At 45.6% G+C, this 13951-nt stretch overlaps 1 protein-coding gene across 1 annotated transcript in view; it reads right to left on the minus strand.

Annotated features, from left to right (window-relative positions):
• Positions 1-13678, minus strand: part of ELOVL6 (ELOVL fatty acid elongase 6) — a 66017-nt gene extending 52339 nt beyond the window's left edge. The window contains exon 1 of the mRNA XM_035111833.2: positions 13375-13678. Coding sequence (XP_034967724.1) covers positions 13375-13463 — 89 coding nt within the window. The 5' untranslated portion in view covers positions 13464-13678. The remainder of the gene's footprint in view (positions 1-13374) is intronic.
• Between the last annotated feature and the right edge of the window lie 273 nt (positions 13679-13951).

Consider the following 13951-nt stretch of genomic DNA (forward strand, 5'->3'; position numbering starts at 1 on the left):
GAGCATACAGGTGAGTGTGGGCCCAATTGTTGAGGATCAGGCCCTGGATCACATTGCTGAGCTGAATAGGATTTCGCCTTTGACACACCTCCAGAACACCTCTTTTTGGGATTAACCTCAACATAAGTTCCACTGGCTGAGGCCTGGCTGAACCAGGGTGAGGGAATTCCACTAACATAGCCCTGGCTGAGTTCAAGATCCATTGAATCCAAACTTTCTCATCCTGGAAGGGCTTGGGCTTGGATTTGGCTGATAATGATCAAAATTAGAGCCCCCTGGAAGTTGCCCTACTTTGTATCCAAGATTGGCTGTCACCAACTGCACAATCAAAGCAAAAATGGCTTTTTCACATAACATAAATTGTTGCAACTCTTTGTATGGAGAGTTGGAAAGATTTGACATTTCTGCTATTGATTCTAGTAAGCTGAGTAAAAGGGAGTAAAAAGAGAGAGATTGCTCTGTTGTACAGAGAAAAATAAATGCAAATAATATCTCTTTAGTTTCATTTTTTTCCATCTGCGCACATAAAAACAAGAACATTCCTTTTTAATGTTTCTATTTCTTTTTCATACACCATTTTCCTGTTACAATACTCAAAAAATTTAAGCCAGATTTTTTTCTTGCTAGGACTACTTGGTTTACAAACTGCTACAGGGGAAGAGCTTACATGCCTGTTTATAAAGAGCACTATAAACTTAGCCTAGGCTTTTGAATCAAATGTGTTTTGTTTTTGTTTTTAAAACACAGCCTCTTTTAAAACAAAATCTATTGGCTGTTGTTGTGGAACAAGCTTTCCTAGAAAACACATTTGTAGTACACTTATTTAAAGCAAGTTTTCACATCACTTTGTATAGAGAATTGTTCGTCACAATAACTCTAATCTTGTTAACAGTGTGTGTGTGTGTGTGTGTGTGTGAGAGAGAGAGAGAGAGAGAGAGAGAGAGAGAGAGAGAGAGAGAGAAAGAAGAGGAAACTGTAGACAGTTTCAAAGCTCTAACAAATATACCAATCCAAATACAATGGAGTCTTTAAAAATACAGCTTTACAGGGCAAAACTGTACTGAATGCTTCATGGATGTTCTGAGAAGAGAAGAGTCAAGTTTTGATGGCATTTCAAGCCAACCCCCTCCCCTTCTGATGACATAACCTCACTCAATTCTCTCTGAGCGGTCAGCACAGAATTCCTGAGTTCCTATTGGTGTGCCCTGCATCAGCAGACATCAGAAGACAAATATTACTGGATGGACCATTACAAGGGAGGTAACTGTCATTTACTGCTGATTGCCTAAAGCTGACAGTCTGTACAAATGAAAGAAAAAGTGGGGTGTTGTTGCTTGCTCAGTGGTTTGCTTGGTGTTTCTTTTTTTCAAAGAAAACAAACTAATTTTACAGTCACTGACCAATTTTTGATACTTCTACAGCTGTTTTGTCTGAATAGCAGCTTCAGAATCTATTTTACAGACCCTTTCAACTATGGTGGTGTTAAGTTTATTGCATGCAAACTCTGTGTAACTCATCTTTTGCAAGGAGTGCAATCGGATCAACTGCATGACTGAACTTTGGGGTATAATTATATACCTCCTTAGAGAAGATGGTTGTTCTGCACAGGAATTTGCTCTGCTGAATGTTTAATTAAAGACTGCAAAGGAAAAATCTGAGGTGTCCTGTGTACAGTGGTACCTCGGGTTAAGCACTTAATTCATTCCAGAGGTCTGTTCTTAACCTGAAACTGATCTTAACCTGAGGTACCACTTTAGCTAATGGGGCCTCCTGTTGCTGCCACGCCGCTGGAGCACCGTTTCTGTTCTCATCCTGAAGCAAAGTTCTTAACCCGAGGTACTATTTCTGGGTTAGCGGAGTTTGTAACCTGAAGCGTTTGTAACCCGAGGTACCACTGTACTTGTGCTAAAGGTAAAGGTAAAGGGCCCCTGACCATCAGGTCCAGTCGTGTCCGACTCTGGGGTTGCGGCGCTCATCTCGCTCTATAGGCCGAGGGAGCCAGCGTTTGTCCGCAGACAGCTTCCGGATCATGTGGCCAGCATGACAAAGCTGCTTCTGGCGAACCAGAGCAGCGCACGGAAACGCCGTTTACCTTCCCGCCGGAGCGGTCCCTATTTATCTACTTGCACTTTGATGTGCTTTCGAACTGCTAGGTGGGCAGGAGCTGGGACCGAGCAACGGGAGCTCACCCCGTTGCAGGGATTTGAACCGCCAACCTTCTGATCAGCAAGCCCTAGACTCTGTGGTTTAACCACAGCGCCACCTGGGTCCCTAACTTGTGCTAGCAATGTCAAAACATAATTCCAGTGTGCCTAAAGGACCTCTATTGAAGAAGCCCTTCTTGAATCCCACCATACTGGATAACTATCAAACCATCTCCAACATCCCATTTTTGGGCAAGGTACAGGAGCGTATGGTGGCATGTCAGCTCCAAGAGTTTCTGGAGCAGATGGATTATCTAGATCAGGGTTTCGCAAACTTGGGTCTTCAGGTCAAGTAAAGAGTGTCAAAAACATGGAGGAGGAAGTGTGAGGTAGTGATTGACCCTGCAATTCTAGCCAATTATATTTGTGCAGCAACCAGGTGTTGTGAAAAGAGAAAGTAGATAAGGTCGTTGGCTGCAGGTTTGGAATCTGGGAGGAAAGGAGGTGCTGCGGAAAGTGGGGAAAAGGACAGACCATGCAATAGCACTGAATACCAGCCTCCGCAAGTGGACAGATGCTCCTTTCCCCTTCTCACAACCAGTGCCATTCCACCTTTCTGAATTGATAGCAACAGATGCAACAGATGATAGATCAGGCCAATGGCCCATCTAGTCTAGCCTCCTGTTCTCACACTGGCTGCTAAGATGGCTGTGGGAAACCAGGGAGCAAAAACATGAGCACAAGAGCATTCTCCCCTCCCATGGTTTCCAGCAACTGGTATTTGGAAGCATTGCTGCCTCCAACTGTGGAGGGAGAGCATAGCCATCATGGCTAGTAGCCATTGAAAGCCCTCTCCTCCATGAATTTGTCTAGTCCTTTTCTAAAGCCATCCAAGTTGGTGGCCATCATTGCCACCTGGGGGAGCACGTTCCATAGATAATACAGTGGACCCTCCGTATACGAATTAAATTCGTTCCAGGGGTCCGTCCGCAACCTGAAAAGTGCGTAGGCAGAGGCGCCGCTTCTGCGCATGTGCATGGTGCGCAGAGCGCTTCTGCATATGTGCACATGGGGAGGGGGAGAATTGGAAGATTCTGGAAGAGGACATGGAACCCTAAACTTGAGCACTCCACACTGCAAAACTTTGTCTCAGGTCTCATGTGTATAAACCTCACTGGGATCACAAGCATGTTGCTTTCAGAAGGGAGCGTATAAACAAAATACTGGTAAATAGGATTATGTTCTGATGCTGTTGTTTTTCAAAATGCATCTGGGAAAGTTCCACATTTTTGAAAAGGCTGTGTGTTTGAGCTCATTTCTATCCTCTGACTCCACTGAACATCATCAACAGGAGCTACTTCCAATTGGTAAAATAAGATTAGTAATTTTTATGTATCTTTTTATTCTGGGGGGAACCAATTCTTACCTTCATCCTAAAGTCCCAGGGTGGACTGCAACAGAAAATTCTATTGTGAAAACAGATAACACCATTACAATTATAAAACAAGTATGGCCTCATTTCCATGGGAGGCAGTGATGGCCAGTAATGTGGGTGACTTTGATATAGGATCAGACAAATTCATAGGACCGGGATATCAATGGCCACTGGATACAATAGCTATGCTCTGCTGTCACAGTTGGAGACAGCAATACTTCTGAACCCCCGTTGCTGGAAATCATGGTAGAAGAGAGTGTTCTTGTGCTCCGGTCCTGCTTGCTGGTTTCCCTCAGGCAATGGGTTGTCCACTGAGAACAAGATGTTAGACTACAAGGGCCATTGACCTGGTCCAGCGGGCTCTTCTTATGCTATTATGAAGTCTACCTGAAACTTTGGCTTAATTTCAGCCAAGAACTGGAAATCCCATGTATTACCAACAGTTGATGACTGGCAGATGAAGATGATGGAGTTTATGGAACTGGCTGAGATGACCGGAAGAATCCGCAACCGGGGAGAAGAAGCGACAGAAGAAGAATGGAAAGATTTTAAGCTATATTTTAAAAAATATGCAAAAGTTACATATTAAGATCAGAAATAGGAAAAAAACTGTGGAATGTATGAATATGTTAAGTAGAAAGGAGTGAAATAAGTTTAGAAAATGTTATTAAAATGTATTAGAAATTGCTAAAATTTAATCTAGTAAAGAACCGCAGTAGATGGGAGCCCGAGGGGGTCCCCATATATAATGTGAAGGAAAAAGGAATAAGTAATTCGGATTTCTGTGTTTATTTTTTCTTTTTATTGTTGTTATTGTAGTGTCTGTTTTTATTCTTTGTTGTGTTACTCTTTGTTGTGATTATTTAAAAAAAAATATTTAAAAAAATATTTTTTTAAAAAAGAAACTTTGGCCTAATTTCAAAAGATGACCTCAATAAGATCAATAGTGTGTTATGGAATGTTTGGCTCCATCAAACATTTTGTAACACGCTATTGACCTTATTAAAGTCATCTTTTGAAATTAATCCAGAATCTGTTTGATCTTATTGAACCTCTACTTAAGCAGGATTAATGGCATGCTAACATATTTGTGTTGGTTATACAATGGCAATATGCAATCCACTGTGGCTTTAATGTGGTTTTCATTCCAGGTAGGGCTGGAAAAGACCCATCCAAAACCTGGGAGTAACCTTTCTGCAGTGCTCAGTGTAAACACCACTGAGGAAGATGGACCCGTTTCTTGTGCACCCTCCTCAATCTTTCCAGAATTTTCAATGAATTTAGTAAACATCTCCTGAGTCTCGGTTCCATTCCATTTTCTACCCCATCCTAAAGCATTATGAAATTAAGCTTAAGGGTTTGCTTCACTGGGGCCCTTTAACACAGTACACAGAGTCACACAGTTGATACAGACTTGCAGCTGATCTAATACCTGAAACTGGAAGGAATCAGTGTAAAAGCACTAAGTTCACCCATGAGGCAAAACAGTGAGAGCTTGCTATTATTGAGATCCCAGCAGGTAAACGTCTGCAGCGAATTAAGATACCCAAGGGATTTCGTAATGAGGGTTGTGGTTTCTTCTTTATTAATACACAACACCACATTCTGCATTTTCCCTGTTCGCAGAGAGTTCCAGAAACAATAAGAAATTAATCCTCTTCGAGGTAAATGTTATCCTCATCTTACAGCTGGAGAAACAGAGGCAGTTGTATGATCCCTTCAAGGTCACTCAAAAAAGATGCACATCAGAGCCTAGCTGAGAATACAGACTTATACAGTGGTACCATATGTGCATAGCTGCCAAGTTTTCCCTTTTCTCGTGAGGAAGCCTATTCAGCATAAGGGAAAATCCCTTAAAAAAGGGATAACTTGGCAGCTATGCATATGTGGCGATTAGCCCAGAGCCAGGTGATTAGCCCAGAGCCAAGTAAGAGTTAAATTTTGTGCCAGTTAGAACCCAAAGGGGCAGGCTCAGCCAGGGTATAAAAAGCCCCTCCCTGTGGAGTTGGCATTCCTATGGGATTCTACTTACTTTTTTTTTTTTACATACGAATGTGCGTTTGGAACGCATTAAATTCGTAAGTAGAGGTACCACTGTAGTTAGCAGACAGGATAACCAGTTATTGTGAAACTTGTTGTGTTCATTAATTAGCTGTTTTAGCGGTAGTAGGCTGGTAACTTTATAGCAGTAATAGGTCCTCTATTATAAGTTTGTTAAACACTGTTTATTATCCAGCAACCACAAGCCTTTGTACACAATAAAGCAACTTGTTTATTCACATCATCCTCGTCTGTGGTAAATAAAATGAGCAGGTACCAGTTAGCAGTCTGGTGAGCTGCAGCTGAGGTACCATTTGTCATTGGTGTAGTACTCATAGACCATGAAACGTCCGGGGGTGCTGCACAGGTCCGCAGGGACTGTGACACCTTGGTTCTCAAACAGCTTGGCTCCTGAACAAATCTGCTCCCGAACGCCACAAACGTGGAAGTAAGTGTTCCGGTTTGCAAACTTTTTTCGGAAGCCAAACGTCCGACGCAGCTTCCACTTGAGTGCAGGAAGCTCCTGCAGTCAAGTGGAAGCTGCACCTTGGTTTTCAAACCGTTTCGGGAGTCGAATGGACTCCCAGAACAGATTAAGTTCGACAAGCAAAGTACCACTGTAAATCAAAGTGTCCCTGTAGTTGGCTTATTTATTTCATAAAACCTATACATCACTTTATTATAAAAATACGGTAACCTCAAAGTGATTTACAAAAAGAGTTTACCTGCTGAGTCACTTTTGTACTGAGTAATAGTTCTACGTTAATAATCTTCGAATGCAACATGTATTGCCCAATCATTGTAATACTCTAAAGTAATCTACTTCATTTAGCTTAAAAAATATTTGGCTGTTAAATTTTTTTAATAGTGTAACCTAGCTATTAAAAATAATTGCTTAGTATTAGAACCAGAGGCATACCTAGGGTTCCTTGTGCCCTTGGCAAGGAACTGTATCAGAGTCGTGTCGTCCCCCCCCCCCAAACAAAAAATTCACTTTACCACAACAGCCACACCAGAAATTGCTACATGTTACAGAACCCAAGTACTGAAGAGTCCAAGGTGAGAACAAAGCGAGGAGGAGGAGGGAGGGGAAGCATGCCTTTGTGCTAATGCCTTTGTGCAAGAAGGACAAGAAGCTTCTCCTGCATTTTATCTCACCACAATGCCGCACACATATATCTCACACTCCATAGTATCCCACAGTCTACCTTCACACTCTCACTCGCTAGATCATCACCTTGTCGTGGTGAGTGGGCTTGCACGTTCCTATGACCCTTGTGAGCGAAGCTGCTGGGAGTCTTGTACTCCTAGCAGGGTCACCCAAGGCGGTAAGGTCAAAGGGGAGGAGCTAGACAAAGAATGACCCAAGAAGTCCTCAATGGCAGAATAGGCGGATGATAACAAGTGATATGTTGCAACAGCTGTGAAGGTGGCTGAAGGCTGCAGCAGAAAAGAATCTACTGGTCATTGTGATACCCATGCCATTGGAATAGAGCCTTACTGTGAAGACTGTGGGTTGGTCAGTGCGACTGATCTACACAAATAAAACCAATTCACACACAGGCGTCTTCCAAAAACCCATCCCAAATGGACTCACTGTTAAAACCATGTTTACTCGACTTACTCGACTACGAGTGATCGACAAAGAACAAGACAACACAAAGAAGAAGACACTGCCTTGCCATTTCTCCTACTGCTCAGCTATCAGCTCTTGCCTAAACTTACCACCTTACACAGGTAACTTAAAGACAGATTTCTGGCAGCTGGTTGTCCCTATCCTTAGGTATGCCTCTGATCAGAAGTAAGTACATACCATGTTGCAAATCAATATCAATAAGATTTACTATGAAACACACACCATAAGTAGTTGAAAGATACCTGGTGTAATTCTTTAACTGAACCTGCACACACCCTGAGTTTGACTGTAGTACACCTAAGGAAATGCCTAGGAAGCAAGCACAAGCTCATTACAATGTAAGCAATCACTAAAGATTAGCAGCAAACATCATCTGACAATAAGCATCAGTATCACATATAATTATTGCACAAGTCTGAAATGTTTCATTTTCCCTTTTAGTGAAGTTCAACATATATTGCTCCCAGCCCTACAAAGCTCCAAGAAACTTACTGGAGGCATCATAAACTATCTGTATCAAAACCAGACAATTTTCAACTTTTCAAGGCTACCCTTCCTCATAGGAGACAGAAGAAGCATCCACACATCTCTTCTTTTGTATTAAAGTTAAAGATAAAGGGACCCCTGACCATTAGGTCCAGTCATGGATGACTCTGGGGTTCCAGCGCGCTTCTCGCTTTACTGGCCGAGGGAGCCGGCGTACAGCTTCCGGGTCATGTGGCCAGCATGACAAAGCTGCTTCTGGAGAACCAGAGTAGCACACGGAAATGCTGTTTACCTATTTATCTACTTGCACTTTGACGTGCTTTCGAACTGCTAGGTTGGTAGGAGCAGGGACCGAGCAACGGGAGCTCACCCCGTCGCGGGGATTCAAACTGCCGACCTTCTCATTGGCAAGCCCTAGGCTCTGTGGTTTAACCCACAGTGCCACCCACATCCCAGTGGGTGCCTTCTCTGCACCAGCTATGGACTTGAGTCTATCAAGGGGTATACTGTTCCATCTAGAACATGATATACTCTATATCCTAATTCCCAGTTCAGCTCTCCTATTGACCAGAAATATGTTTTGACTGATAGTATCAAAAACCAGGACTACACTCCCCCTAATCCTGTTGGGATTTCAGTTCTCATCAGCCCCAGCCATCATGGTCAGAAATTATAGGAGTTGCAATCCAGCCACATCTGGAGAACCACAGCTTCCCCACCCCTGCCCTAGTCAATTCCCTGTGAAGGTCACCCACCAAGGTGACCAAGGCAGTTTCAGTTCTAAAACCAGGCCTCAACTCAGATTACAAATAATCCCAATAATCAGTTTTCACCAAGGAAGCCTGGAGATGAGTCATTGCCACTCATTGGAGCACTTTGCTATGAAATTAAAAAATGAGAGACTGGCTTAGAATTGTCTAAAGTGGCAAGGTCCACTGAGGTCTTACTACTGCTTACTTTAAAGTAGATGGTGCTGTACCTTCTGCAAAAGGTAAGATTTAACCAATCTTGCCATCTTGCTCCTCTAGTGGCTTTCACCAGCCAGGATGGACAAGGTCAACAGTAACATGTTTGGTCTCAAAGCTCCAACTTGTCCACATCCACAGGTTGAAGAAACTGAAATGTGCCCATCAGAATATGTCAAGCTGGTATCAAGGGTGCATACATTGCCTATGCTTTAAATGCAGAGTGGAGTTGGAGCAGATATGGGCAACTTTATCAGCAAAGTGTTGGGTTTTTAAAAATAATTGCTCACAGCGGGTTTTCAAAAGTTCGTTAGCTCCAGGTGAAATAAGGCTCTAACCACTGGAAAAAGCTCTGCTGGCTGGCACTGTACTGATGGTCACAAAATCTGGGCAAGACAATACATTTAGATAGGTGGGGGAAATTATGGAATGTTGACATAAATTTCACAGCTTATTTGATGAGAGAAAATAAAATGAAAGCGTGTTATCATTGGTACCTCACCCCAGTAAAATTGGCAAAGATCTATAAAGAATATTCAAACCTTTGTTGGAGATGTAATGGGGAGGTGGGAACAATGCACCATATGTAGTGGGGGTGTTAGGTGATTAAACAATTTTGGACCAAGATACATGAAGAGTTGAAAAGAATATTTAAGAGCACAATTCTCAAAAAGCCAGAAGCATATCTGTTAGGCTTAATAACCAACGATATCCCAAAAGCTTGTGTTTGATGTGTCAAAAATATTCATCCATTTATTTATTATTATTATTATTATTATTATTATTAATGCATTTATGTCCTCCTGCCTTTCTACAAAAGTACACAAGGCAGCATAGGCAAAAATCCATGTCATACCAGCACAATCCCAAAGATTACCTGAAATACAAATCAAACTACCATCACCCTAAGGCCTAAGCCCTCTTCAGTCACTTCAGTAAACCAAAGAGCAGGAGCACTTGCAGGCAGGAGAGGGTGCTTGAGGTACTGGGAATGAATCCCCAGCCACAACTTCATCCTCCAGAGCAGTCAGGAATCCATCAGTGTCTGCAGACAGACCATTTTAATTGGCCCTTCGCCCCTGCAGAGGTTAGGCATCTCAGGAAGCCTAGATGCTAACAGTTAAGGATCTGTCCATGACAATGGTGTAATTGTCATCCCCAGATCACCACCATCCTATCCCAGATGGACCACATCAAACATGTGTGACATCACATGATCAACTGTGACAGGCCCGTGGTGGAAGAACCCTCTAGCAACAGACAGTGGGAAAAAGAGATGTGTTTCCCCCTTTCTCAGCTTTTTTTTAGTGAGCGGTGCTGCTGAAGAAAAGTAATGGAGCAAAGAAATCTAAGGATCAGGTGTTTTTTTTCAGGGTTGGGGGTGAGAAGAGAACGTATAGAAGGGCCAAGCCTTACACCAACATTTATCATCCTAGTGCCCTCCAAATAGACTACAACTCCCATCATGTTGAAGCCACATTCATGCCATGCATTTAAAGCACTATGATAACATTTAAAGTATTTTAAGGCTTTCCCCAAAGAATTCTGGGAGCTGTAGTTTGTTAAGGGTGCTGAGGGTTGTTTGGAGACCCACATTCCCCTCCCACAGCTAGTTCCCAGAGTGGTTATTACAATAAGTCAATATTCACAGGGAGCACTGGGAACTCCTTGTGAGCAGAATAGGCAGTTTTGTAAGGGGAGAAGGCATCTCTTAACAATTGAGTACCGGTGACAAACTACAGCTCCCAGAAAATTTTGGGGGACCCATGCTTTTTTAGAGCAGTATTATAACACTTTAATTGTATGGAAAGCTCAGTTGGTTAGAGCAGGGTGCTGATAACACCAAAGTTGCATGTTCAATCCCTGTCAGGGACACCTGCATATTCCTGCATTGCAGGGGGTTGGAAGATGATCCTCAGGGTCCCTTCCAACTCTATGATTCTATGAATTTGGCCTGGGACTGATGGGAGCTGTAGTCCAAAACATATTGAGGGCACCAGGTTGCCACACTACTTGAAAGTGAGAGGGCCACAGCTCACACAACAAATGTTTGCTGGCTAAAAGAAGTAACGGTACAAAAGTTGACTAAAAGTCAAAAGTTTGCACAGAGGAGGACAGGGGGCGAGACAGGGAGAATATTTAAGCTGCCAGACAAAGAGTATCTCTTTTTTTGGCATGTCTCTTTGGCAGCGGTTTGACCTGCAGCAATCATCAGGTGATCAGGTCTGGCTCTATCCCCCCCCCCCCAAAGTCTCACCTGATGACTGCTGCAGGTCAAACCTCCGAGAAATGGGGCCAATAATGAAACATGCAAACAAACAAATCTAGACACTTGGCAACCTCGTCTGAGGAGAGTTTCAAATCGATCGTCTGGCAGATCTGTGCCAGGTGTGGAAAGGAGCATAGCATGCCAACCTGATCAGCACACAGACTGGCCACCTCACCCCACCAGGGATGACTACCTCGTGGCACCGTTGTGCAACAGTGCCCTTGTTGGCTCTTGGAGGGCCCAGACACTTCACCCCACCGATCTGTTGACCTCCCTCATGTGGCTGCTTCTGCAGTTCAGGTGAGGACAGGCGAATGCTGCGTGGCGACCGAGAGAAAGGGAGAGGGGTGGAGAGATTTTGCACGCGGGGCACGCCAGGGCGAATCTGCTACCTGGCAAGCGCGCTCGCCGATCGCCAGCTTGCAGGCTTGCCAAAGCAGCAGGCCCGGCCTACTTAAGGGAGGAAGAAGGGGCGGAGCGGGATGGCAGATTTAAACCTGAGAGAGCGTGAACTGGCTAGGGGCAGAGGCACGTGTTTATGTCTGGAAGGATGGCGGCTCCCCGCAGGTCGCAGCGGCAGAAGCAGGCCGGGCGGACGAGAGGAGACACACACACACGATCAGCTCCATCCTTCTCCCTCCATGCAGGGAAAAGGGGCTGCCTTCTCCACCCATCTCCTTCCAACGCGAAATTTCTAAGACAACAGATGCCAGGGCCCAGGGCTCAACCTAACCCGGCCCCTCCCCTCCCTTCCCACGGTGTGCCGGCGGCCTGGGTCACTCCGTGGGAGCGCGCTCTGCTCATGCGCAGAGGAATTGGCCACTCTCCGCCTTGATTTGCATGGTCCTGGCGTTTCAAAAATAGGTTCAGGGACCGAGTCCGGGCTCAGAATTAAGCCCTGTCCGCGCAGCGGCTCCTATGGCGTCACCTCATTTCCCCTCTCTGTCTCCCCACTGATTCGCCCACAACGGCATGTGCTTGTTTGAGGAAAGGCGCGCGCGCATACAGACACAGTCTCGCTGCCCGGCTTAGGCTAGATCCGGGGGGGTGCTACGAGCGCCTCTGTCTGGAAAGATTCCCCCCTCCATTTTCCTCCCTCCGATGCGCACCATCATCCTCAAAATGGAAAAAAAAGGGGATGCATTTTTCAGTCCTCCTCTTGGGGTGGCACGTCAAAGTTTACTCTCCTTTGGAGAAGGCTGTCAGGATCAAAAGCACTTTTAAGTCAAGGGCATTCCATCCGAGATTTTTATTGTAGCAAGAGATCTCGATGGAGATCGGATTTGGGATCGCGGCAGCGGGGAGGGAGAAACCGCCATAAAATAAAAAAGCACCTGACGAGTCTAGCCTAAAGTCTAGCTGTGAGCAGAAACTCCCTCCTACGACAGAGTCAGAGAAGATGCAGGTCACTTCGTTAGCGGCAAATGTGTATAATTTAACATTTGCCCCTCTCCCCTTCTTACTATTGCTTTACCTGAATGCTGAATGTGACCAGCCTTACTACTTCTCGACTCCCAAGTTCCCAGCCCCTCCCTGCCTTCCAGGCAACCAGCGGCAGGAAGAGGAACCCCTCCTCTCATCCTCTCCAAACCCATCACAGAAATCTACCCCGGGCTTAGATGCACGGCTATAACGCGAAGGCAAAAGTGACCCCAGCCCCACCAGGAGATGCTGGGAGCGGTGGCTTCTTTATCAGCAACGAGGCGAGGAGGCTTTTTAAATGTTTGCATGGATCGAAACAACCCTGTATTCACCTCCTACACACATACAAAAGGGGGGGAGAGGAAACATGCATGGTGAGGGGTGGGGGGAGGTAAAGGACCCCGAGTAAAATTAGGAGTCACAACTGAAGAGAGGGTGCGAATTAAAGATGCATGGGGCGCAATGGGTGAAACAGAGCGAGGGCCTAATGCAAAACGGTGGTGCTGGAGAAGCAGATGGTTTCTAAGGACGAGGAACAATGTGGGAGATGTGCTCTATTATATAATATATATATATAGTAAAGGCATCCAAATAAACAACAAGGAGCCTGTCTCCCCCAGAAGACAGTGGTGTTCTTGTTCCAGCCCGGGAAGGTTCCCAACACTAGACCCATTCACGGAAAGCGTTACCTACACGCGATGCGCGCCGACCCACACGCCAATAATGCATTCTGTGGCGCGCGCGCGCCCCGGACGCACAGAGGCGTCTTGGGCACATTGGGCGATCTGCATTCTCTCCCCTCCGCCACCGCTCGCCCCGCTCCCTCCCTCCTTCGCTTGTAATCCTTGCCAAAGCAGGAGGGAGGGGGAGAGAGAGAGCATCTCCCGGAGACGCACACGCTTTGCTCCCAGCCAGAGAACACCGGCTCGCCCGGAGCTCCCGCCGCCGCCGCCGCCGCCGCCACCACCACCACTCACCAGTTCTCTTGCATCCATTGAATCGCTTCATTCTCGTTGAACTGCTTCTCGAATTCGTATTCTTGCAGAGTCAACACTGACATGTTCATTGGAACGATCTTGGAGGGGAAGCTTCCTTACGCCTGGCTGACAATACAAGGTCTGCGAAAGGCCCCCCTTTCCCCCCCGCTCAGAGTCTCGTCAGGTATCACCACCACACGGCCTCATCCACCACCTTCTCCTTTTCTTCTTCGCCCCTCTTTCTTTCTCTCAGCTATATCCTTGTTGTAGCATTGCTTTTATCCTCTTCCTATAACCTCCTCTCGTGTCTGGAGATCTCTCCTCCTCTCTGCTTCTGCAATCCTCCCTGGGCGGAAAGGGAGCCGCGGCGGTCTTAGTGCCCAACACTCGATAAGAGCCTCCCCAAGTCCATTCATTCCTGTTGGCTTTCCTAACTAGGCAAGCTTCCAAGTGTGGGTAGAAAAGAAATGGGTGGGGGGAGGTGAGGCGGGGCTTGAGCAGTGCGAAGGTTTTGCTTTCCTAACCATGCTCTCCTGACACATGCCAGCGATTCCCACGCTTCCATACCGTGAAAGAT

Source organism: Zootoca vivipara, chromosome 9 (assembly GCF_963506605.1).
Source record: "Zootoca vivipara chromosome 9, rZooViv1.1, whole genome shotgun sequence".
Lineage (NCBI taxonomy): Eukaryota > Metazoa > Chordata > Lepidosauria > Squamata > Lacertidae > Zootoca > Zootoca vivipara.